The 26760-nt window shown below is 37.3% G+C and overlaps 2 protein-coding genes across 3 annotated transcripts in view; both read right to left on the minus strand.

The window, feature by feature from the left end:
* HSPA4L (heat shock protein family A (Hsp70) member 4 like) overlaps positions 1 to 19252 on the minus strand; it is a 58429-nt gene extending 39177 nt beyond the window's left edge. The window contains exons 1-5 of the mRNA XM_050792364.1: positions 18840 to 19252; positions 17517 to 17714; positions 6318 to 6375; positions 4566 to 4706; positions 1451 to 1573 (exon numbers count right to left, since the gene is read on the minus strand). Coding sequence (XP_050648321.1) covers positions 1451 to 1573; positions 4566 to 4706; positions 6318 to 6375; positions 17517 to 17714; positions 18840 to 19189 — 870 coding nt within the window. The 5' untranslated portion in view covers positions 19190 to 19252. The remainder of the gene's footprint in view (positions 1 to 1450; positions 1574 to 4565; positions 4707 to 6317; positions 6376 to 17516; positions 17715 to 18839) is intronic.
* A 6568-nt stretch (positions 19253 to 25820) lies between these two features.
* SLC25A31 (solute carrier family 25 member 31) overlaps positions 25821 to 26760 on the minus strand; it is a 33192-nt gene continuing 32252 nt past the window's right edge. Inside the window, exon 6 of one of the 2 annotated variants that reach the window (XM_050792365.1) lies at positions 25821 to 26719. In XM_050792365.1, coding sequence (XP_050648322.1) covers positions 26531 to 26719 — 189 coding nt within the window. In that variant the 3' untranslated portion in view covers positions 25821 to 26530. The remainder of the gene's footprint in view (positions 26720 to 26760) is intronic. The other variant, XM_050792366.1, reaches the window with a different exon arrangement.

Consider the following 26760-nt stretch of genomic DNA (forward strand, 5'->3'; position numbering starts at 1 on the left):
AGATGTATATATGTATAAACCTTAGTTTTATCAAACTAAGAATTATTTTAATTTGGCATATAGACCAATTTCTAAAAAGCTATTAAGTGTATTTACATATAAAATAACTTGGGATCTTCCAGTTTTAAGTTTCAAATAAGTAGCTTCCTTTAATTTTATTGTTTTATGAATTTAGACATTTCATTGAACAGATTAACAACAGGAAAAGAATTTAAATTTTGCTCAATAAACTTGCTTATCTGATTTGGTATTATCCTCCTGACAAAAATCTAAGTTAAAATGCATGGTTTATTTAATATTCATTGAGCACTTACAAACCAGGTACTTTCTAGCTATCAGGAAAATAGTGCACAAACCAGACAAAATACTTGTCCCTGTAGAGCTTACAACGGATCTACTGCACCAACCACAAAGTTAATAATGGTCAAAAGTTTGTATTACTCTGTTCTGACATGTATTTCTGACACAAAAGTAAAAGCAAGTATAATTAAATAGAAATGGATTTGAATTTAAGATGAATCTTTAAAATTTGTATGATTCTAATATATCCTTTCAAGTGGCAGTAAAACAATTATGAGCATGGGCTTGGGAATTAACTATCCAGCTCTAACACTGTATTAGTTAGCTGTGCTGATTTTGGGCAAGTTATTTGACATCTCAGTATCCCAATTTTTGAATCTGTAAAAGTAGGGTTAATAATATCCCTACCTCATAGATTGCTTCTGAGATTAAATGGGTTAAAATGCCAATAAATAGTGCCTGGTCAATGGTAAACTCTATTATTTGCTATTACTAAATGGCTAGAAAATAAAATATTAAGCTCTAATATTTTTCTCCCATTAAAAAATTCCAAATGCCTATGGAAAAAAATTGATTACTAAACTCACTGAAAAGTTCATAATCTGATTCTGTTTTTCGGATGACATGAGACTCCTGAACTTTTGTAGTCAAGTTTAATAGTAGGAATTTATCAATTTAGTTAACATGTAGGTAAAGAACCAGTTGAGGATGTTTAATGGGACCTCAAGAGATAAGACAGGGTAAATAATTTAAATGTTTTGTTAAGAATCCTTAAAGAATATTTTCCCCCGATACACAACCTCAAATTCCCAACTAGAAATTTTCAACCTTTGCTATAAAATGTTAAGGTCCTTACAGGTGGGAAGTTAATTGCTATCTGAGAAGATTCTTAGGGATAAATCCCAGATAGCAGCAGTCACTAGTTACATAACAGTTTTTCAAGAGTCACTGCTCATCATAACTGATTTTATGGGAAATTCAATCCTAAACTTTAGCAAGTAAGGCAATTTTTTTAAAAAAGAAAGTCAAATGGATTTAGGTTATTTACTGGATAAGGGCAGAAAGTGTAAGGGAAGAAAAATCTTTCAATATTACATTAATACACTGAAAAATATGATTCAAGGGTATTCATTACTGAAGTAAAACTTACTGAAATCACACAGTCAGCCACTGGTTTCTTCAAAGCATTTTCTGAAGTCTCTTTAAGCTTGGCTAACAGCATTCCAGTAACTTGCTCAATTGCAAAAGGTCTTTCTTCTTCTAAGTACCGCACCTAACACCAAAAGTTGGGAAATTTATTAAGAATGATTTGCTTATCCAACAAATATTTAGTGAGTATCTAACTCTATATGTGATACATACAACATGAAAAAGACACCCTTGCTCAAGGAAGTTTTATTCCAGAAAGATTGCCATTTTAGAATCATGATCCCATGAAAAACAGTGACTATGTCATTTCTGAGGTTGTAGTACCTCACAGACAGTATTATAACCAAAGTATTTTCAAAAGTATAGTCTCTACCCTCTCAGATCCCGACTTCCCACAAAAACAATTTTTATCATTCATTTTCCAAGTGTGACACAGCAAACAATGAAAAAGGAAAAGATCAAATAATCTTTCTTTTGAAAGTCAGAACTCTCCCTGGGTTTAAAATAAAAGCTTCAGTCATACAGTTTTGGGAAAAGGAAATGAGAACATCATTCTTTCAAGCAGCACAATGTGTTTATGTATATGAGTATGTATAAATATGTATATCAAATGACATAAGATTTACTTTGAATCAGACCTAAAATTGATAAGCATTTGTTTCCAAACCTATTTACAAGTTAAGTTCAAAAACAAGTATTATGGCCGGGCGCGGTGGCTCAAGCCTGTAATCCCAGCACTTTGGGAGGCCGAGACGGGCGGATCACGAGGTCAGAAGATCGAGACCATCCTGGCTAACACGGTGAAATCCCGTCTCTACTAAAAAATACAAAAAAAAAAAACTAGCCGGGCGAGGTGGCGGGCGCCTGTAGTCCCAGCTACTCGGGAGGCTGAGGCAGGAGAATGGTCTAAACCCGGGAGGCGGAGCTTGCAGTGAGCTGAGATCCGGCCACTGCACCCCAGCCTGGGCGACAGAGCAAGACTCTGTTTCAAAAAAAAAAAAAAAAAAAAAAAACAAGTATTATGCCAAACTACTGCCTTTAAACCAGGTGTGCAGAAAGAAATCAAGCACACAGAAATAAGGGAAAATGAATCACAGTCTCAGTTGGACTATTGGAGGCATGATCATACAGTATTCTTTTGTATAAGAACATTCTATGTAATCCCAGCACTTTGCGAGGCCGAGGCAGGCGGATCATGAAGTCAGGAGATCGAGACCATCCTGGCTAACACCGTGAAACCCTGTCTGTACTAAAAATACAAAAACTTAGCTGGGCGTGGTGGCGGGTGCCTGTAATCCCAGCTACTTGGGAAGTTGAGGCAGGAGAATGGCGTGAACCCAGGAGGCAGAGCTTGCAGTGAGCCGAGATTGCACCACTGCACTCCAGCCTGGGTGACACAGCAAGACTCCCGTCTCAAAAAAAATAAATAAATAAAAATTTAAAAGTTAGATGAAATAAATTTAAATAAATGTATAAAAAACAAATGTATAACATGCTTGAGGAGTTGAACATTGATTTTCTTAAGTCTTCAAAAGGTGATGTTTCAAAGCTTTTTCTACTATCTTACAGGCACTTACTATGAATGTATAAAATTATATCACTCAAAACTTTGGTTCTGCCTTTCTTTAAAAACATTATTCTGTTTTTCTCAGCCTATTCTCAAAGCCTGATCATTAATTTTCACTTTTAGAAGTTAAACTACTTATAAAATTAAGTAGTTCAAATTTTAAACTGGAGTAGAATAAAACTGCTCTAGGTAACTATTAACCAGAGCTTACCATATCTAAAAGATACCTGAATATTATTTTATCTCAGTTGTTACTATCACAACCCATCCAGCTTCTCAGTTTAGTAACCTGAAAATTTCACCTAAACTATGGCTTCACAATTTGTTCCGTCTTCAACTTCTCATGGTGTCTTCCTCAACTATTTTAACAGCCTCCTGTCTCCTTACTAAGATTCATCATCCACCTTTTAGTCAGAACGCTCTTCTAAAAATGGAACTGTGTACATATCCGTAACACATACATCAAGTCTAAAATTACTTACTAAAAATAACTTTCTTAAGAGATAATTTGCACAGCAATAAGTTTATCCTTCTGAAGTGTACAATTCAGTATCTTCACAAAGCTGTGCACTGATCACCATTATCTAATTGTAGAACATTTTCATCACCCAAAAAGAAACCCATTAGCAGTCACTCTCTATTTTTCCTTCCCCTTAACCCTTAGCAACCACTAATCTGACTTTGTTTCTATGAATTTGTCCTACTCTGAACATTCTATATAAAAGGAATCATACAGTATGTGGCCTTTTGTATCTGGCTTCTTTCATCAATTGGCATGTTTTCAAAGTTCATACATGTTGTAGCATATATCAGTACTCCATTCCTTTTTATGGGCAAATAATATTCCATGTGTTAAGATATACCACATTTTGTATATTTACTCATCAGTTGATAGAAACTTGTATCGTTTCCACTTTTTGGCTATTATGAACAAAGCTTTTATGAACATTCATGTACAAGTTTTTGTGTGCACATATGTTTCAATTCCCTTGGGTATAAGCCCAGGAGTGGAATTTCTGGGCCATATAGTAGTTCCGTGTGTTGTGAGGCTAGTTTTTGAAAAAAATCAGCACAAACATGTTTTGGTTAACTAATGTACAGAATATAAAATTAAAAATTCAGAATCCAAGTTTTACTTGGAAGAAAAATATGCTTTAACATTTATAGTATGTTATAAGATTCTTCTAAATTAGAACTCATTAAACTCATTACAGCAATTAACATAACTTTTGGGTCCATTCTTCTGAATAACATACTTTTTGGGTCTATTCTTTTGAATCCTATATACCTTTATTTTTATCCCCTAAAAGCTATTCTCTCGAGTCTCAATAACCATTTTTTTCCTTGACAATAACAGTGTGATTTGAATGAAAAAATTATCTAAATTAGATCTCCTGGTATTCACTAAAATTATTACAAAAACTATTGTCCCTTGGGTGTGTATGTACTGTATCTAGAGGAAAAAGGTCAAACTACAAATAGCAATATTATCATATTGGGTTTCCTTAATTTGAAGATATGTTTGTAACACTGGGAATATAAAGCTCACCTTAACTCCTGCACTTCCATTAGGCATCTTCTGCAGTTCATAGGGAAGCCTGATCCTTTCAGTCTGTACAATGGGATCATCAAATGATCGCCCGTGAAGCTTTTTGAAGCCATGAATCGTATTTCTTACGTTCGTGACTATCTGTTGGCAGTAAACACTCGTATTTATCAGTTACTTAATAAATGCAAAATAAAATTCTATCCTAATACTTGACAACCACCAAGTTCCTTTATCCTACACATCCAAGTTTAGGATTACACATAATCATTCATTTTTCTGGTTTCCAACTGATGGTAAAGTCATACAGTGAGAATGTACACATTTTAACACTTGCCTCCCAAATTCTCCACCTATCCTGGGAATGTTAGGATTCAAAATTAATGTCTTCGGAAGAGAAAGAACAAACCTTTAAAACATTTCAAACAACAAATATCTACAACTCATCTTTTTGGTTTTCCTCAACACTTTTGCTCTAGTGAATCAGTATGAGCTGAGCATCCCAAATCCAAAAATCTGAAATATAATACTTCACTGAGCATTTCCATTGCGCATCATGTTGTCACTTAGAAAGTTTCAGATTTTGGAGCATTTTGGATTTCAGGATTTGGGATGGTCAACCTGTACCATGCAAACATTCCAAAATCTGAAAAAATACAAAATCTGAATACTTCTGGTCCCAAGCATTTCTTATAAGGGATATGCAACCTGTATCTTTGATTATTTCTTTCCACTTCCATTTCTGTGTTTTAATTTAAACTGGTTTATTATTGTCTAGTTTTTCTTTTTCTCTCCATATCTAATTCTTTGTGAAAATCTTCATGTGCTAGTATGTTGCTTCCATTGCTGTGGATTGCTCCTAGGCTAGTAAATTAAAATCTCTTCCATGTAGCATAGTGCTAAGTGAAAGTGTCTTAATTTGTAAATGGCTTGCATTTTTGCAAAGCATTTTTTCTTTAACTAGAATATGCAGTTCAAATTACAGAATATTACTGAGATCCAGTTGCTATAATCCTAGTGACCTCTAAAGTCAAATAGACCTTGATCTTCAATTATGAGATGAAAACTATAGGGATGCTGAATTACTATGTTGTTCTCTTTAGCTCCTTAGGAGAAATGACTTTAAAGGTTGCTTTTAGAGACTCTGATTATCTGTGACACACTTAGAAGGTCAGCCAGAATGTGAGATATAAGACCCAGATATATATAAAATGCAAGAAGTAATTGTTAAGGGCTTTTGGTTCAGGGAAGTAATGAAAGTCAAAGGAAAATCGATCGATCTATAACATGGGATGTTAAAAGTCAACGTTCTAATCATAAGGATTACAAAAGCCTAAAAATACAAATACTTCAACAAATTCTATGTAAATTAGTGGTACCACATTGAGTTACTCTGGAAATTAGTTCTTTCATTTTTCTCACCTTATTTTACAAAGATGTTACTTACCTGTCATTCAAATGTATGTTCTAGACAGAATATCCCTCATTATTTCCTGGATGGTCACCTGAGACACCATTCAGGGAAAAACTGATGTCACATAGTAGCACACCCTAACTTCACAACTAAAAAATATTTTAAAAAAATAAAATTCAAGAAATATTTTACAACCCAAAGCAAATTATATCTAAAAACAAAGTACCTGTCCTATTTTCCTCACTGTCTTATTCACTCTTAACAATATAACTTATGGAACTTAGTTACCAATATTCAGTTAATTCTTCCTGTAAGTCAAAACATCCACATTAACAATTTACCTGGCTCTTTGCTGCATTTCCAATGGCTCGAGTTCTTGATCCCAATGATATACAGGCCCTAAACCAGAAAAACAAAGTTGGTTCCACGGTACTTTTCTATTATTGTGCTATTATTTTGCTTCTCCTTACACAAAAATAAATTTAAAAGGAGAAATATAACAATATATTATTTTAAAAATACGTTACGCAAATCAAAAATTTATTTTAAAGCTTCCCTATATAATAAAATGGTGGTCAGAATAAATGTTACAATTAAAAAAAAAATGTCCTAATAGCTGGCAATACAATGTTGATCTCCAAAACTGTTTTTCAAATTATATTGATTTATGACCCCTTAGAAGAAAACTCAACCATGTTGACCAATGGATTTTCAGGGAAGGTAAACAGTTAAAAAGGCCAAATCCTGGCTTTGCCACTTAACCTTGTGGAAATTACATAACCATTAGGTGCTTCGGCTTCTCATCTAGAAGATAGTGATAATATCTGCTCATATGATTATGTGAGAATTAAGAGAATGGATATAGGTAAATTCTTTGAACAATACTTGGCACATAGTAAACATTATGTAAATTATTGTATTTTAACGACCACATTTAAATGTAATAGCATAGAATAATAACATAGAGCAAGCACAGAATAACATCTTCATCAAAATACCATTTCATGTTATGATTCAAGAAAATGTTTCCATGATTTCAGTTATAACTACAAAAAACTACATTCAATCAACAAATATTTATAGGCACTCCGTGTATACAAGTCACAATCCCTGTCTTGGAGAATGTATAGTCTATTGGAAAAAAAATCAATAGAATATATAGAATTAAGAGTAATAGTAGCAAAGAATAGAATAATCACTTCTAGACAACAGAGGTGACTTCTTGAATTAAGACTTGAAAGGACAGAAAAATTTAATACCTATTTGTCTTGCAGAAAAAGACATTCCTGATATATAGGTATGTAAGTCTGTTCTCCATGTAGTAGTCAAAGTGATCCACTTAAAAACTAAGATCATGAAACGCTGCTGTTCTCTGATCATGAAATAATCCTCCAGTGGTGTCCTATCTCACAAAGTAAAAGCTTGGGTCCCCCTAACAGCCAATAAAGCCTTTCATGGTCTGGTCCTTGGCTGCTCTACCCTGCAAATTCAATCTAGGAGGCATACTGATCTCCTTGCTATTTCTAGAATACGCCAAGCACCCTTTTGCCTCAGGGCCTTTGTAAATGCTGTTCTCTCTTTCTGAAGTGTTAAGAAAATGCATCCATAAGGCCTGTGCTTTCACTGCTTTCAGGTCTCTGCTCAAATGTCAGCTTATCGGAAACACCTATCCTCACCATCCTATATAAACAACATTCCTGCTCCTCCCCAACACATACCTCACACTGTTTATCCAATTTTATTTTTCTCCATAGTATGTATTACCATCTCATACAATTCATTTAGTGACTGTATCTCAGTACCAGAAGCCAGAATGTGAACTCCGTGAAGGCGAGGTAACAGGTATCCACTGCCTTGATCTGCACTATCTAATATGGTAGCCACAAGTCATGTGGTGCTAGTACAATTTAAATTAACTAGAATATTCAGTTTCTCAGGACTAGTCACATTTCAGGTGCTCAACAGCCACTTGTAGGTAGCAGATATACAGAGAACTGAATATACACAGAACAAATATACAACAGAAAGTTCTACTGGATAGCACTAGCCTAGATCTTCTAGCCTAGATCTTTTTCTAGGACATAATAAAACTACCTAATGAATGGAATAATGGTTCCTAAGGTAATGTTTATTTGAGGACTAGAAGAATGTAATTTGGACTCGGCCAGGGAGAAAACAAAAAGAATATAACTTGGCTAGTTTCATAGGACAATTTGATAAGATAGTATCAAGGCCAGATTATATAGTCTCAGGTGCCAGATTATAATCTTAAAATTTATTCAGTTAATGAGGATTAAATTTCAATGAGGATTCATTAAACATTTCTGAATGATGGAGAGGACCCTACCTACTGATATATAATACAAACTGGAGATGCAATATTCCAGAGCAGTGCTTTCCCAGGGCTGAACAACATACTGTTCTGCTGGGGACTACTGGATTTTCAGGGAAAGCAAACAGTTAAAAAGTTAATTTAGTCAATTTAACACATATTTGTTAATAGTTGTTATATGCCTGGCACACTGTTAGTTGCTAGGGATATAATAATGAAAGAAAATATGGTTTTGGCTCTCTTGGATCTCACAATGCTATAGACTCACACAAAAGAAAGTAAACCAGGTGCTATAACGGAAGGTGACCACGGTGCTACAAAAGTTTGTAACAGCAAGAATTAACCTAGAGGAGGAGAGTCAGGAAAGGCTTATTCAAGGAAGTAAGATTTTAAGGAAGAGTAAATGATGTGGGATAAAAGTGGTAGAGAGTTTGTTGGAGATCATATTGAACATAGTGTTAACTGACGAGAGAAGAGCAAAAAGTTACCAGTAATCTATATCAGGATGGTGACAGCTGGGACACAAGAAGAAAGAAGAGATATTTAGGAGGAAACTTAAAGGACTTGGTGACAGACTAGATCTTCACCATCCCATATGTTAGCCACTAGCCACATGTGGTTATTATGCACATGAAATGTGGCTAGTCTGAATTGAGATGTGCGTATACAAAGTGTAAAATAAACTCTAGACCATGGGTGTCCAACCGTTTGAATGCAGGTACTTTTTTGTCTGTGGTGGCAGACATCACAAAAATTATGCATGGACCTTTCTTCTAGCTCATCAGCTATCTTTGGTGTTAGTGTACTTTATATGTGGCCCAAGTCAATTCTTCTTCTTCCAATGGGGCTCAGGGAAGCCAAATGGTTGGACATCTGTGATCTAGATTCTAAAAATTTAATACTAAAAAAGTAAAATATCTCAATTTAAAAATATTGATTATATATTGAGATAAAATTTTGGATATACTGAATTAAATAAAATATATTAAAATTAATCTCACTTGCTTCATTTTGCCTTTTTAATGTAACTATTGGAATTTTTTTTTTTCTTGGAGACAGGGTCTTGCTGTGTCACTCCGGCTGGAGTGCAGTGGCACAATCTTGGCTCACTGCGGCCTTGACTTGCAGGGCTCAAGCGATCCTCCTATCTCAGCCTCCTGAGCAGCTGGGGACTACAGGTTGATTTTAAAAATTTTTTGTAGAGATGGGGTTTCACCATGTTGCCCAGGCTAGTCTCCTAGGCTCAAGTGATCCACCTGCCTTGGCTTCCCAAAGTGCTGGGATTACAGGTGTGAGCCACTGTACCTGGCTCTATTAAAACATTTAAAATTACCTATGTAGCTCATATGCTTTTAATGGGCAGTGTTGGTCTAGAGAGTAGGAAAAGGCAAGTGACAAGAATAACGTCTAGGTTTCTAGTTGCACTCAATGAGACAGAAAATTTTCTAAGAAAGATAGGTTTGGGGACAGGACAGTCACAAACTCTATTTTGAACACGGTAGGCTTGAGGTAACTTTGAGGCATCCAAGCAAATATATACTTATAACTGAAATGTTAAAAGTGATGATCAGATTAAAGAGGAAATGGAAGTTACTGGTCTTTAGTTGTGATTTGGTAAAAAACAGGAAAATAAGGGTACAGCAGGAATCAGTGGCTTAGATGACATCTTCACATATCTTATAAATAACTCCTTGATTCAACATATTCTCTGCCAGAGTAAAAACTTACATGTCCAATATGGTAATGTGTGGATGTTGGCATTCCATCCTAAAACTCATCTATTAGAGAAAATATAGGTTTGCCATTTCTCAGTCTACTTTATAGCCCATCTTGCTCCCAACTCCATTATTTGGACACACTTCCAAATACTTCTAATTTTTCAACAGTAGGCTACCATCACTTGACTACACTGAACATTTTATTTGTAGGTTGATTCTCAAGAGTTTAATTTTTGTTAGAACAGTAGAGCTAAATAAGATTCAGATTCAACTACCATTAAGCGCTGGTTCCTTGAAATATGTTTCATACATGTATCACTTCACAAAGAAAGCTAAACAGTTACCAGTATCAGATATTCTCTGAAGTTAAAAGCAGACAATTTTTAAAGTTAAAAAATCTGTCATTTAACCAGGTTTGGACATGCCCAGTTTCAAATATATAGAAAACCCATTTCATAAAGGCACCCTTCAAACTCCTTCGATTTTCTTTCAAATACATTCCAGGATGTTACAATCATTAAATAAAAAATATCTGCCAAGTACTTTCAGAAAAACCCAAATAAATTAAACACCTATTTGCTCTCAAAACTTTTACACTAGTAATAGCAAGGGAAATAGACACATTATAACAAATATTAGGCTGATGTAAGAGTTTTCACAGAAAAAGATACAGTTTATCCAAGTGTATACAGCATAATCTATATTTACTTTGTATTGATTATTTCAACTACTATTTAGAAATGTCATTTTATGGCTAAAATAAAGGGAGGGTTTTCAATGCAGTTTAAATCTATAATATCCAATCTGCTTTTGCTATTGTGTGGTAATCTCAGATTATCAGAAAATACCACGAAATTCTAAACAATGAAGATTTCTAAACGTCCTATGTTCCTTTTAGTAAGAGAGGGGCATAAAAATCAGAGGACAAGATGCTACTTTAAGAAAGCTGTATCTGTATTTTCTCCTTAAAATTCAGGATTTTCTTCCTCTCTCAAAAAGCTTACTTTTATAAGGCCAAGCATGATTAGGTTGGAGAAAATACATACTACCAGAAGAGATTTGTTGCCTAAGAGCTCAGCACTAAGTTTGTTTGCTCCTTATTATTCTCCATTAAGATTCAGTCCTCACTCTCTAAGCTTTAAAAGCAGCCCTTTTCTTTTCCTTGCCAGTTCCATAAAACCACAATTACTCTTCACCCTCTATTATCAGTGTAATCCATAGGTTTAAATCACGGGCTGAACAAATAGTTTCAACTATGCTTGCCAAGATGTCTACGGAGCAGGATTTCTCTACCTTGGCACTACTGACATCTTGGCCCAGGTAATTCTTTGTTGGGTCACTGGGGCTGTATTGTGTGCACTGTAGGATATTAGGAGTATTCCTTGCCTCCAACCACTAGATGCCAGCAGTACCTCCTCTTTTGATCTCAGTTGTGACATACCCCAAAATATCTCATTCTGTCAGTTATCGCTTCAGAGGCAAAATCACCTCCAGTTGAGAACCTCTGCCCTAGAACAACATTTCCAAAATAGTGCTCTATGAAACATAGTTCCTCAGACGTTCAAATAAGGTTGGGAAAAACATCCCTTTCTGGGAGAATTTCAATGCTTATGAACAAATTAAAGGAACTACAAAATTCTACAGCAAAGAAAACATCTGGATATTGTTTCTCAAATTATTTGGGAAAAATGTTGCCCTAGAAGAGGGAGGAGGAAGAATGCTCTCAAAAAAGCTCACTGTTGCAATTTGCTTTCTAGCTTGCTATTTAAAAATAAGACCTCTAGGCACATATGATTTAGTAATAACAAAGCTTTCAGCTTTTCATTATGGACAAAGAATTAAACATTTAACAATATATAAACAATAATAATTTAAGAGTTTTCAAATGCTTAGTAAATGTAATGATAAATAAATCAGCTTGAAGCCATTAGGAGAAACCACACAAATATTTACATAGGTAGACAATATTTTAAAAGCTGATTAGGTATACTAGCTACATTAAATTTGATACATTATTTAACTATTATTATATTAGATACATTATTTGAAAAACTCATATTACCTATAATTCACTTGGTTCAAACACAAATATCATTGCATAACAATGTTAAAATTCTTTTGGTTATAATTGCTTAGACCAGGAGTTTGAAAACTACCACAACCTGCAACCTATTTTTGTAAATAAAGTTTTATCACAACACAACTATACTCATTAATTTATAATGACCACATAATAAAAGACTGTCAGTGCTATGTTAAACCTTTTTTTTTTCAGTGCTTAAGGAAGTCAGTTCAATGGTAAACATTTAGAAATCACCTGGCTTTTCACTCTTCTCAGCAAATTTGATTTAAAAAAAGCAAAGGTATTAACCGAATTTTTGTATGTCACTAGCAAAATATTAACTTGAAATGTCCATAACAGTCAATATATCAATGGGATATTACACAGCTAGCAAAAAGAATGAGGTAAATTAAAGCCATAAGTTTGAGAAGATATCCACAATATTTTGAGGTGAAAAGAAAACAATTTACAAAATATTTAAAAAATATTTTTTAATGAAAGCAGAATGTAATGTAATTCTGCTTTTGTTAAAAAAAATCCCAGTTACATAGATATAATCACATACTCGTATAGCTAGAAACAAATAAAACTTTAGGAGGTGGTTGGGAAGGGATAAAGGGGGAGACTTACTTTGTGTAATTCTTCAGCATTTAAAATATTTTAAATAAAATATAAGCTCAAATAGTAAAACATATAAAACCAACTCTTGTAGTAAAAAGAATACTTAACAAAAAAAGGTAAAAGCCTCTTCTTCATCCCAAACTGCCAGCACCAGAAAATGCCCATCTATTATAGTTACAGTTAACCCCTGGAGTTTAACATTTTCTATGTGCTGTTGTTTTTAATGCAACAAAGTGATTTCTATTTTCATGCATTTAAGAGGGGTCCCATTCATCTGAAACACAGCATTTAAACAGCATTTTCCCATATTTCCAGATTATTCATACACTAGTAAAGAAATAGGAAATGTTGAAGAATCATGCAGAATTTTGATGATAAAATATACCTAACAAAAATCTTCAGTTTCATTTAAAGAAAATCCATATTCCCTCCTACAAAGTATTCATTACAGACCATAAATTAAAAGCACCTCCTTCATAATTCTATCTCTGAGAAGTATATATCCATTATTAATAGTTTATTGTCTTCCACACTACTTTTTCTCCAAATGTTTACACTAATATTTGTTTTGTTATGTACTTTTTATGAATTTTAAAAACAAAGTAAGATTTTACATGTCCTTAACATGACTTAAAAGAATTACTGGCTGGGCACGTTGGTTCACACCTATAATCCCAGCACTTTGGGAGGCCAAGATGGGAGGATGGTTTGAGGCCAGGAGTTCGAGACTAGTCTAGGAAATATGGCAAGACCTTATTTCTGTTGGAAAAAAAAAAAATAGTGGGGCATGGTGGCATGCACCTGTACTCCCAGCTACTCAGGAAGCTGAGGTGGGAGGATCCTTTGAGCCCAGGAACTCAAGGCTGCAGTGAGATGACTGTACCACTGTACTCCAGCCTGGGCAACAGACCAAGACCCTGTGTCAAAAAAATTTTTAAGAATTATTAAAATAATGTTTTTAAAAAAGATAGTATTTCTTAGAAACTAGATAAAATTAGACTTTTACTGATAGTAGAGCAAAGATGCTTTCCTGTACAATAACTGCTCAACCAGGTAATTTGTTCCTTTCATCATTAACCTAGTTACACATATGCCATACTTACAACGGATACTGGAAAGACATTTGGGTTCTAGGGTCAGAGAGGCCTGAAACAGAGTCCAATTCACTGTTTTACTAATTCTTGGCCAAGTTATTTAACTTTGCTTTACGCTTCTTATGGAAAAAAAGATAGCTAGTATGATCAAACTCATAGAATTGTGATACATATGACAATGCTTGCTTAGCACATAGCAATCCTATTCCAGTTTACCACATGCTTTAATTTGATACTTAATGACGATTCTTGGCTATCGCTTTTTTCCTCATGTGTGAAACTAATCACCATGGTATATTTAAGCCTGGGATGGAAATTCTAATCTCCACATCCATACTTAAGTGAACAATAACAGACATGTACCAGACCTTTAAAAACGTGGACACTCAGGAATTCTACTTCTAGGAATTTACTGGAAGGATCAAAAATTTAGTCACAAAGATAGTTATTGCAACACTATTTATAAAGTATTATAAACAACTTGAATGTCTAACAGGGTATGGATTAAATTACCATGATTATACAGACACTGCAACTGATAGTATAGAAATACGTATGTTTTACATAGAAAAAGGTTACTAAACATAGGCTGGGTGCAGTGGTTCACACCTGTAATCCCAGCACTTTGGGAGGCCGAGGCGGATGGATCACCTGAAGTCAGGAGTTCGACACCAGCCTGGACAACATGGTGAAAACCCGTCTCTACTAAAAATACAAAAATTAACTGGGTGTGGTGGTGGGTGCCTGTAATTTCAGCTACTTGGGAGGCTGAGGCAGGAGAATTGCTTGAACCCAGGAGGCGGAAGTTGCAGTGAGCTGAAAACACGCCACTGCACTCTAGCCTGGGCAACAAGAGCAAGACCACGTCTTTAAAAAAAAAAAAAAAAAAAAAAAAAAAAGAAAAGGTTACTAAACATAAAGTATATACTTCTCCCTCCCTTTGAAAACACACAGAAAACCATCTGGAGGAATTACAATTTTTAATTTCATCTTTTAATGTGCCAGTATTTTTTATAATGAGCATATGTAATAATTTTTCAATAAGAAAATGTTCAGAAAAAGTATTTTGTCTCTTCAGTTTATGCATAATTTCTCTCTCCCTCTTCAACAGGAGATGAGAGGCTAGTATAACCACTCCAACTTTACAGAAGGTGAATCTGAATAAATAGGTTAAATTAACTTGTCTTTTGTCCCTTAATTACAGGCCAAAACTTGATTCTTTTTCATTAAACTGTCCTTCTTGGTTTATACAGGATCCTCTCAACTGTAAGCAATCAAGTATGCTAATGAAAGAAATGTAAAAAGTATGAACGCTGAAAACAACTAAATTGAACATTTCCTCTTCTCACAGGATCATTTTATAATGTATTCGCATCTTAGAAATATGTCACATTACCTTGATGTAAGCAATTGGAATATGAAAAACATTTTATTTGCAAAGGTAACATTTTATATATGTGTGTTATTAAATACTGTGGTGTACTAGAAAAGTTAAAGGTTATCTAATAGTTACAATGCTTTTTGCATGATCGGTGTTGAATTGATGGATAAATGTCCTGAGGTCTGGAAGGGCTATGTTTTTCCTCAACATCTGGACCCACAAAGTAATACATAGTGTAAGAAGACTAGACTACTATGAAGGGCTTTTGTTCAGAAACAACAAAAAAATACACTTTTGAAGTAAATGACAGTGCCCAGCCATGGAGAGAAGACTTGCTGATGCAAGCTAAGTGAGAAACATCCTTTCACTTTAAGAACTTTCTAGTTTAGATTAGGCTCATTAAATCTAGATATTACTATTGGCTTTCTAGCTCACAAATCAGAAATATCACATTACTTCTCAGCCACACAGAACCAGCCAATATGCCTAAGTACAGTAACAAAGAGACTTTTAGAAGACTCTAGAAGCCCACTTTTAAAAGAACTCTACAAGTCTGGCCGGCCAGGCTCTTTAAAGAGTCACAGGTTCACTCACTACTAAAGAGATTTCTCAGCCTGGAAATGTAGATCGATGTTTCTTACTGTTCTGGTTTCTGATCTTTTGGGATATGGCTTTAAGGACTAAAAGAATGTCCACACTACCTCTCAGTTTTTTCTCTATAGACTGAGAGTCACTGAAGCCAAAGATTGCTCCCATTTTTAACCCCTACTCTGCTGAAGGTGGAGAGTGAAATTTCCGGTCCTTTTCTGGCGAAAGCCAGTATTTGTTGTGGCTTAATATAAAACCTTGCAGAGACGAATTCATCGACTTCACAGTTACTGTTTTGGCCTCCCATTGCGCATAAAAGCCAGAAAAAGATGTAAAAAGTAGAAGAGTTCAAACAGTATTGAGGATTACCCTATCTATGCCCATATATTGGAAATATAAACGTCCAAAACGTTTAAAATTTCAATATCAGAAATGTGTACATCTAAGAAAAAAGGTATAAAACCTTCTAGAATCTTCTTTGAAAGAAATCAAAGACTGCTTCAAGTGAGTTACTCTTCAATATCTCTTTGCCATATTTTAAAGCTGTCCACAGAATAATAAATGAGGTATTTAAAGACCATTTGGACACTGACTTTGTTTTAGTATAGCTTAGGTATTGTATTTTGGACCATTCAGAACGGTCAAATTAAGATGCCATATTACCTTCCCGTAAAAAGTAATACAAGTTTCATACAGTTGATTTCCTCATAAAATTACCAGTAACAGCAGCCTATAAGCAGCTAGTTTTTCATATTACAGAATTACTTCATTATATTCCTTGCCAACAAACTTCCCAGGCCAGAGAAACAACGGAACATGTGGAAACATGTTTCCATGACATAACGCCGCTCCTAAGCCTTTCATCAAGCGTTCATAATAGAATCACTCCACAGTCATGTTTATACGGGACAGCTGCCCCCGACTCCGACAATTCACTTTGCAGAAACACGCTTTTGGTCCGACCCAACCCCACCGCATTCCAGCAACTGACGTAGTTACCAATGCATGAGGCCAGTGACTCCCATCCCCAGGCTCTCCCTATCAATGCTCTCCCTATCAATACACCATTGACCTGGTCCTGGAAACCGGCTCCATTACCTCCAGTTCTCAAGGGCACTGGGTTTTGTAAAACCCCACAAGCTTCACTCCTCGCCCTTAAAAAAAAAAAAAAAAAAAAAAAGGCTTTCGGGGCCAGACGAACCTGCAATTCATCTCTGACGTGTGCAGCCGAAGCTGACTTTTTACTTTTCTGAGAAAAAGCTGTCACCCAGAGGGACGGGGAAAGCAGGGAGGGCAGGATTAAGAACTCTACTCAGCTAGTGCGGGGCTGCTTGCCCGCGGCTGATAATCCCACACAAACCTCGTTAGAGGCAACCGGAGACCTTTCTGGATGTTCCGGACGCCAGGGGCTGTCCCACAGCAACCTCTTTCTCGCAAGCAAAAGAGGCGTTGGGGGACAGCGGCACGAGGAGGCAGGGGACGTGCGTGCGTGGCTACAGAAAAGAGAGCTGCGCAAACTAGTGCTGTCCCTCGTCCTTGAAGGAAAAGAAGCTCTGCGGGGCAAGGAAGTCCGACCGCCACCCGGCGGTCTCTAGGGACTGCGGTTGACTAGCTGCACCTGTCATCTCGGGGTTCGGCACACATTAGGGGAAAATCCGAGGAAGCCAGCAGACAGGACAAACGTTAAGGGCGGGAGAGAAAAACGTTTCTTAGGGTCGAGGTGATACTCAGCAGAGGCACTTACGGGGTACACCTGTCGCTGTACTCATTGGCGATGGTCTCGATGCCGCCACTCCTCGCTACAGCGATGTAGCAGTTGAGAAAGCCGAGGTCAATGCCAACCACAGACATCCCGCCGCGTGATGGTCCGGCTGCTGGTGGTGAAGCCTTCGGTACGGGAACCGCGTCCTCTTCTGGGCTATTGCTGCTGGGATTGCGACTCCTACGAGAAGCAAACGAGAGGGGACCCCAAGTCGCAAAGCAGAAAATCTAGGGCAGGGAGTTGGAAACCCGCGGAAGGAGCAGATGCCGTCCCCGCCGAAGCCTGCGTCGCGTCCCGCCGCCTGGGTCTCTCCCTACTGCGGATCGGCCGCCTCCAACCGGCGGTTACTGGGACCTGCGCCTGCGCGCTCGGCCGCCCGGGAGGCGCGCGAGCCTCCGCTCCGCGCCCGAGCCCGCTCCCGGCCCGGACTTCGGCCGCTTCCGTCAGCACTCGGGCAACGGCTGCCCAAGGAGCTGCGGGTTCGAGAAAGATCTGGAAAATGGAGGCTGCTGAGCCATCCGGGGGCGGGAGAAGCGGGAAGGCGGGGGCGGGGAGGATCGGGGAAAGGAGGAGAGGAAGCAGAGTTGGTTCGCTGGCCCTCGCGCGGCAGCAGGACGTCGGGCGGTCGGGCTAGGTGAGAGGCAGGCGACCGGCCGGCTCGGGGCTTTGCAAACGTGTTTTGAGGCACATTTTTGGGTGGTTTTGGCAACTGGAGGCGTGCTTGTCAGGGCGGCAGGAAGCTGCCCTGACTGGCGGGCGCCGCCCCCTCACCCCCTGCTCTCAGAAGGGCTCGCCCCTAGGCCTCGCCTCCCCGAGGGGCCCGTGTGCCGGCCTGCGCACTCCCCTTGTGGCTCGAGGCCTACCGCGCCCGGCTCTGTGAGGTGGCGCGCATTGTGCGGTGCCCGCTGCTCCGCCCTGCCCAGCCCCGGGGGAGCTGCTGATCTTGTGCGAAAGCGGGATGAGCACATTTTAGGCTTTTTTTCTTTTTTCCTCAGCAGGATTTGAAATATCAAAAGTCAAACTTCAGTCAAGATATAAGATTACACTGACAACTTTCCCTCCACGTACCTTTCCTCACACTGTTGTAAAAGATGCTGGCCCCGCTGCTGACCCTTGTCTCTGGAAACCAGTTTTACAGGAAAGTGACCTTAAGTGTGCCACTCACACCAGCCAAGTCTGCTTTAGCCTCCAGCCACTGCCCTGTGGTCCTCAAAAAAGAGCCCAGTGTGGTCCAGCGCCCTCCCTCTTCGTTTGATGGGCATGTGTTGCCTGTTTGTAATTAACCAAGTTTTATGTTACACTTACGAAATTTGGCTGCCCTGTTGCTTTTCGTTCACTTTTACATGTGTGTCCTGTTCCTTCTCTCCCAGTCCTTGGTCTGTTCCCCGTTCCTCCCCGTCCTCTTCATCTGATCTCTGTTCCTTCTCATCCAATTCCTTGTGTGTTTTCCTGTTCCATTTTGGTTGCCATCTTGAAAATAGGCGTGTTGTTTTTTGTTTGTTTTGTTTGCCAGATTCTTTAGTACTCTGATTATCCCTAGTTGTCCACTTCTTTAAAGAACTCAGATTTTTTGCTATTAATAATGTTGCTACAGTAGCAGCAGCAGCAAGGATGGCTATAGTTCCTGCTGCTGTTAGAATGAACGTGAAATCCATTTTCAAGGGCAATACTGAGGCAACTGGATTGTACAGTATTGCTTGGGCTTTGGTCTCTACATTGAAGAAGTCAATCAGGCCTCTCTTCCCTTCATGAGCACTCCGGGACGTGGAGCGCCTGGGCGAAGCTGCGCTCTGAGACACCGCAGAACTCGGCGTCCCAGTGGGCAGCGCGTGAACAGAACAGAGATTGGGCGCTGCCCTGCGACTGAACCCTGGGCCCCGGTCCTACTGGGCGCCCGTGGCTTCCACACCAGTTCTCCTCACGCACCTCTTCTGACATCGCCGTTTTGGGGCCACCTCTGTCTAGATTTATTCCAGAAATATCCTGAAATGCTCCTAGTACAATTAATTTATCTAATTCCATTAGTTTATTCATGTTGTCTAGAATGTTTTTTTTTCCTATTAAAAATACCACTTAAAATATCAAAGTAAAAAGAAAGTTGAGGCCAGGAGCAAAGTGGTGTTATCATCACGTTCCTTACAATTGCTGGCAGGATGTGGTTAAAACCATGACGGGCTTTGGGGTCACACAGATTTGGGTTGTAGTACCAGGCTTGCCTAACTTACTATCTGTAGAACCTTTGGCAAGTTACTTAACGCTCCAAGTCACAGGTTCAGTCTGTTAAAATGAAGACAAATATGCCTAATGGGCTGCTTTTATGATTAAATCATGTAAGCACTGCATCAGCCCCTGGCACCAAACAGTCAATAAATGCTAGCTATGCTTAGCTGCTGTTACAATGTAAGAAGGATCCTGATTTATGTACATTGGTCATGTATCCAGCAACATTGCTGTCTTCTCTTATACTAGTATTTGCAGAATTTCTTGGATTTTCTGTGTATAGAACAATATGGCCTGGGAAATAATGAATTTCTTCATTTTTATTTCTTCTGTTTCTTATTGTTTTGTCTGGATTATGTTCCTTAAGTGCTCCAGTAAAATTCTGAAAATAAACAGTAGTGGTAAGCATCCTTGTCTTGTCCCTAACATTAAATACTTTTGTGTTTATGATGTAAGAAAGTTAACACAATTATCTTCTATTCCTACTTTGCTAAGAGATTTTCTCATAAAATCCACTTACACGCCTGTAAGTGGATACTGAAACTTAACAAATGTTAACCATCATCTAATAACCTGTGTGTTGCTCTTTAATTTGTTAATGCAATGAATAACGTTACTAGAGTTTTCTAACATTCTTGTATCCCTGGGATAAACCAGAAAGGCCATAGTGGTTCTGATTGTTTTGGTCTGTGATTATTTTATGTAGGATATTTACATCTATATTCATAAATGAAACTGGCCTTTTTCTTTCTTTACTGTTTTTATTGGCGTCAAGATTATCGCCTCATAGAAGAAGCCAAAGGGGTTGCCTCTTTTTTGTTCCCTTCTGATAGTTTTGTTAAGAAAAGCCTGTAAACCGGCTGGGAGCAGTGGCTCACGCCTGTAATTCCAGCACTTTGGGGGCCTAGGCAGGCGGATCACCTGAAAGTCGGAGTTTGAGACCAGCCTGACCAACATGGCGAAACCCCGTCTCTGCTAAAAATACAAAATTAGCTGGGTGTGGTGGCACATGCCTGTAATTCCAGCTACACAGGAGGCTGAGGCAGGAGAATTGCTTGAACCTCGGAGGTGGAGGTTGCGGTGAGCTGAGATTGCGCCATTGCACTCCAGCCTGGGCTACAAAAAAAAAAAAAAAAAAGCCTGTAAACCATCTTAGCCTAGTGTTAATGAGGTTTATGATGAATGATTAAATTTCTTTAGTGGTTATGGTCTATGTTTTCTATTATTCTTGAATCATTATTGGTTATTTATATTTTTATTACAAATTTACCATTTCGTCTAGGTTATCAAGTTTGTTGGCACAAAGTTGATTATTCACTTAAAAAATTTCTTCAGTAGTTATATGTACATCTTTTTCATTCTTAATATTGTTTATTTTAATCTCTTCCTTTTCTTGGTTCCTGTCAGTATGGTTTGTTAAAAGAACCAGCTTTTGGTTTTCTTACCCGCCTTAATTGTCTTTGTTTTCTGTTCCATTTGCTCTGTTTCACTCTCTATTTTTGTTTATTCTTTTTCTAGTTCATTAATTTTCAGTTTCTTGTTTTCTAATACATACACTTGAATCCGTAAATTTACTTCTACATACCATTTTAGCTATACTCCTACCTGAATTTTCAAAGAATTGAAGTTGGAGAGTAGGCAACGGGGCTAAAAATGAAACAGGTCAATGGTCACTGGTCTTGTTGTCTAAGGTGTTATGCCAGTTCGTTGTCTCACGACCGAAGGAGTGTGGATGCAAAGAGTGAGATGGGAGCGAAAGTTTAATATGCAAAAGAAGAAAGCTCTGCACAGTGGAGAGGCGAGCCCTAGTGGGTTGCTGTTTTTACAGTTGAATTCAAAAGCTTTTATAAGAAACTCCTCTCATCTCTGTAGCTATTTGAGTAATTTCTCTTATTAGTAAAGCTGTCTGTGCAACTCCCCTTATCTTATGTAGTTGTGGGTATGTCTCTAGGCACGCACAAAGTGCCACTTCTCTTGTTTCTATAACTGGGCTTAATTTAGGTAAGCCCTCCTTCTCCCTGTGCAAGTTCCCATGGAGCCCACCGTGTACATGCCCGAAAAGGTGAGGACACTTTTTCCTGGGAGCCTGCCAATCACACAAAGAACAAAAGGCTTCTGTGCTGGACCCTGCCTGCTTATCTGTGCAGGTGCAGCCTGAGTTTTCCCTAGGCTGCTCTATTTTTGCCTATAGGTGTGATTTTGTAGGCAGGCTGCTTCTCTGAGGACTAGCCTTAGCTGTGTACCTAACATTAACATTAGAGAAATGTCTTAGGTGCTGATGGGTTTGTTAATTATTGCACCCCAGAATTAAGTAGACTTATCTAGTCACAGTAATACTAATGTTTCATTGGGGTCTTGTCCGATAAACATATCAAAGGACAAGAGAAAAGAATATGTGTAGGCTCCCAAGAAAAGTGAGAAAGAGGCTAAATTATTCTGAAATTCAAGATAAGTCACTCCTCTCACCAAAAAGTATGTATTTTTCCTTTCACAGGCAGTGTTTATCTAGGTCTACTAACATGTTTACCGATTTCTTTACTTTGTTGCTGCTTGCATTCAACTTGACTTCCTCTTGAGTTCGGTTTCCTTTCAGCAAAGGCAGGGGTCCCCAGTCCCCAAGCAGCCAACTGGTCAGTGACCTGTTATGAACTGGGCATGGGCACACGGCAGGTGAGCAGAGGGCAGGCAAGCATGACCACCTCAGCTCTGCCTCCTGTCAGGTGGCATTAGATTCTCATAGGAATGTGAACCCTATTGTGAACTGCGCATGCAAGGGATCTAAATTTCATGCTCCTTACGAGAATCTAGTGCCAGATGATCTGAGGTGGAACAGTTTCATTCCGAACATCTTCCCCCAATTTGCGGAAAAACTGTCTTCCATGAAACTGGTCCCTCATACCGAAAAGTTTGGGGACTGCTAAGCAAAGATTTCTGAATGGTGAACTATTTTGTTTGTTTGAAAATATTATTGTTATGGAACTGTTTAATTACTTAGCTGACTAGAAATTTTGACAGTATTTTCCAATCTTTTGTCATCCATTATTGAGTATAATGTTCCTTTTTAAATAATCAATTTGTCTTTTCTTTGACACTTTGCAATTTTATTATGTCTTTAACTGTAGATTTTTTATTTATTCACTCAGAGTTTTTTGTTAACCTGAAGACAAATGGGTTCTTGAGATTCTGGAAAAGTATCAGGCATTATTCTTTTGTTGTCTCTCATACCCTTTTTCAGTTTCTTCTGGATCTCTTATTAGAATATGTAAAACGTATTCAAACCACTATGACCTTTAGACTCTCCTTTGTCATGTTTTTAATTTCAAACACTGTACTTACAATTTCTAGATGTTTTTTCAAACTTGCCTGTCCTTTCATACTGTACTATTTTTATTAAAAAATGAATCTATTTAAAAACTCTCTTAATCATTTTAAACATTCTATAGTTTCTTTTAGAGTGTTTCATCACATTTTTAGTTCTTGGGGTGCTAATTCTGTTTGTCATGTCTACCACCTTTGCCACACAATGCTTTCTCAGATGACTCATCAGTTCATCTTCATTGAAGGCTAGTTTTTCTGTAGGATTTTTCGTGGCCTACGTTGTAGAAGTGTTTCAGAGAGGTTTTGTATTTGTTTTTGCCAATGCCCCGAGGGCTTCACTAGTCCTATAACAGTTTTAATGGTTTGGCTTGGAGTTCCTGTAGTATATAGTTTAAATATACATATGTGTTCCATACTTGGTTGTGGCACAAGCTTGTGGGGTTTTGATTTCTCACAGGTGGCTTTTTAATTTTTAAAATTGTTAACCCCCAAACCAGAGACATCACAGGTGGGTTCTTCTTTCCCTATTCACTGTTGGGGTAGTTGGCAATTCTTTTCCACTATGATTTGTTGCCTATTTTTCTAGCATCTCTTCTTAAATAAAACACTATTTTTAAGATTGTAGCTTTTTTTTCTTTAAACAGTCTTGCTCTGTGGCCAAAGCTGTAGATCAGTGGCATGATCTTGGCTCACTGCAGCATCAGCCCCCTGGGCTCAAGTGATCCTCCCACCTCACTCTCCTGAGTAGCTGGGACTACAGGCATGTGCCAGCATACTTGGCTAATATATATATACACACACACACATATACATAATATATATATACACACACATAAACATATTTTATATATATATTTTTTTTTCAGAGACAGGGGTCTTGGTATGTTGCCCAGGCTGGTCTTGAATTCCTGGCCTCAAACCAGCCACCTGCCTCGCATCCCGTGCCTGGACCCAAGTTTGTAGCTTCGTTGGACAGTTTGTGTGGTTGGTAGGCATGGTATGTTTCAGTTTCAACCGCCTACTCTAGCAGGTCCCCAATTCCTTAACTCCTATCTACACATGTGGGTGTCAAAATCACCCTTAGTGTCTATTTGTTTCTGAAATCTGTGGGCTGCTACAATGTTAGCTCCCAGTTACCCTCCTGTCCTTGAGTATCTTATTTCTGACATCTCTTGATATGCTAGTTCCCTATTTAAAACAATACAAAACAAAACCAAATCTTTTTGGATATATTTTATCCAGCATGTTCTTGGTGGGGGAGCACAATCTACCATATATAAAGTGAGAAAAGAGCAAAGGACTGGCCCCTGGAGAATACTAACATTTAAGAAGTGGTGGAAGAAAAGGAGCCCTTCTGAATCTACATTTCGATCTATCAGCTAATGAGGAATTAAGGTATCAATTTCTTACTTGTGTAGCATAATGTTTATATATGAACAAAGGAACTGTTTCAGAAAATTTAATGTGAGGGTGCCAAAGTTCTAAGTTTTACTAGAAAGCATGACTCTAAAGTAGGAATATAAAATAGCAAAAATCTCTTCAGGGGCTTTTGGCCTCTTACTACCCAGACAATGTGTTATTTTCATTCCCCCCTCCACTTTCTCTAGCATAATGAGAAAACAATGTAAAATTCATCAAAATAAATGTAGTTTCAGTAAGTATAAATGACTATCAACTTAAAAGGTCATCTTGTTTTATGGAGGGTGTATTTTAATAAATTAAGAGAATGAAGCTCTGAGTATGGAATTTTAGGTATTATTTGGGGAGATAGTTTTAGGGCAGGAAATTAAAAATCCTATCTAATAAGACACTGTAAAAGATGCAGTACTCCAGCTCTCTTCTACAGAAAAAAAAAAAGATGCAGCACTAGTCATTTAAGATAAAAACTGTACATATTTTAAATATATTTTTATTCATTTTCCAATGTTGATTTTAAAAAATAATTTCCTTATATAATCACGTTTGATTTTGCTCATTATAAACTCTCTCTCAATAACAGTTCAATGTAGTTTATACAGTTTTAGCTCTGTCCAGGCTACTAAGTAATATTTTTACTTTTTGTTCTAACTATACATCTTTTAGGCTTCAAAGAATAGCAATTTGTCTAGCAATTTAGCGATTAAATTCCTCTTTGCCCTCTATCCATGCCAATTCAGGGTTTCGAGCCTTTTTTCCTCTATGCATGCCTCTGTACAAATTGAAAACTTTTATATTATCTTACTCTTTATATGGGAAACTATTCCTCATATTTGGTTATTTTAACCATCTTTCTTTGAACCATTTGATAGTGTAGAAGGAAAGGAAACTATTTTCTATTTTGTTCCTATAACTCCGTTATGTTGACCACTGCAAGAAATGATGTTTACAGTTTGATGTTTTTCCTCTTAAGTGATAACACCAATATATTTAAAAGTGTGGTCTGTATTATTGTCCTTGAAATACACTGTCCCTGTGCACGATGAAGTTCACCCACCCCATTTTGCCCATTCACAGCCTCACAAAATCTGTCTATAGTTTATCCCCACTAGCTTAACATCCCTTTACTCATTAGAACATAAAAAACTTGGGGATTTCAAACATACTGTATTCTACAACAGCTCTGAAAAACAAGACAAACTCCTGTACAAAACCTTGGAATGCTGTTTATATCTATCCATTGAGAAATACCTTTCTCTTTAGTTAAGCCAGTTCTGACAAAAATTTTGCTATACTCTGCTTACTAATAAGTCAGAGTCAGGGAAAGAAAGATTTTAACAGTTTTAAACTTCCTTTATTGTCAACAAAATATACAAACTAATTTTCAAGAGGATATTTTTTGTTCTAAGATATATTCACACTAGCAAGATTTTATTTTAAAGATAAACATTAGCAGATAAGCCATTTTTATTTTCCAGTTTCAGTTTTATAATGTCACTAAAGTCATTATCAAATTTTAAATGATCACATCTATAATCAAAGGCTGATACTATAAATATTGTACACAGTAATAACAGCTGTCTTAGAAGAGATATAGAACAAAGCTTATTTGTGCCTAGAGATATGATGACATCTATTGATAAGCTTTTAAGAAATATGTCATACCATATGACTTTAAAAGATGGGAAAACAGGTATACTAAATGAATAGCAATTTAAAAGAAGATACTTTCATTTCTTAGATTTCAGCATTATACGTTTTAATTTTTAATCATAAAAACAATTTTAAACTAACAAAATATACTACCTATAATAAATGAAATATCACACTAAAATGTGTTTGAGTCTAAGTGGGAAGAAAATCCACATTTATCTGATTTTTAGTATTTAAATCCTTGAAAAAATATATGCTTTATTGCGGAACTAACACTTTAACAAAATACAGACAATAACAACACACTATCAAAATGTATGCAAATGGCAGCTATGTAATTTGTATGTTAAACAAGTTAAATCCATGTATTTTTTAATTTACTCTCCCAATTACCTACCACCAATATCGATATGAAAGAATTCTTTAATTTTATCATATAATACCAACACCAAAGCACCCCCTGTACCACGAAGAACATTGGAGAAAGCGCCACGAAAAAAGGAATTGATTCCCTCATGTTGGTATATCTTCACAAAGCAGTCTAAGGTTCCTTTATATTGCCGTTTAGCCTCACCACTCTATATAAAGAAAGACAAAGGGTTTTCCATTATCTGAATAT

This window comes from Macaca thibetana, chromosome 5 (genome assembly GCF_024542745.1).
Source record: "Macaca thibetana thibetana isolate TM-01 chromosome 5, ASM2454274v1, whole genome shotgun sequence".
Lineage (NCBI taxonomy): Eukaryota > Metazoa > Chordata > Mammalia > Primates > Cercopithecidae > Macaca > Macaca thibetana.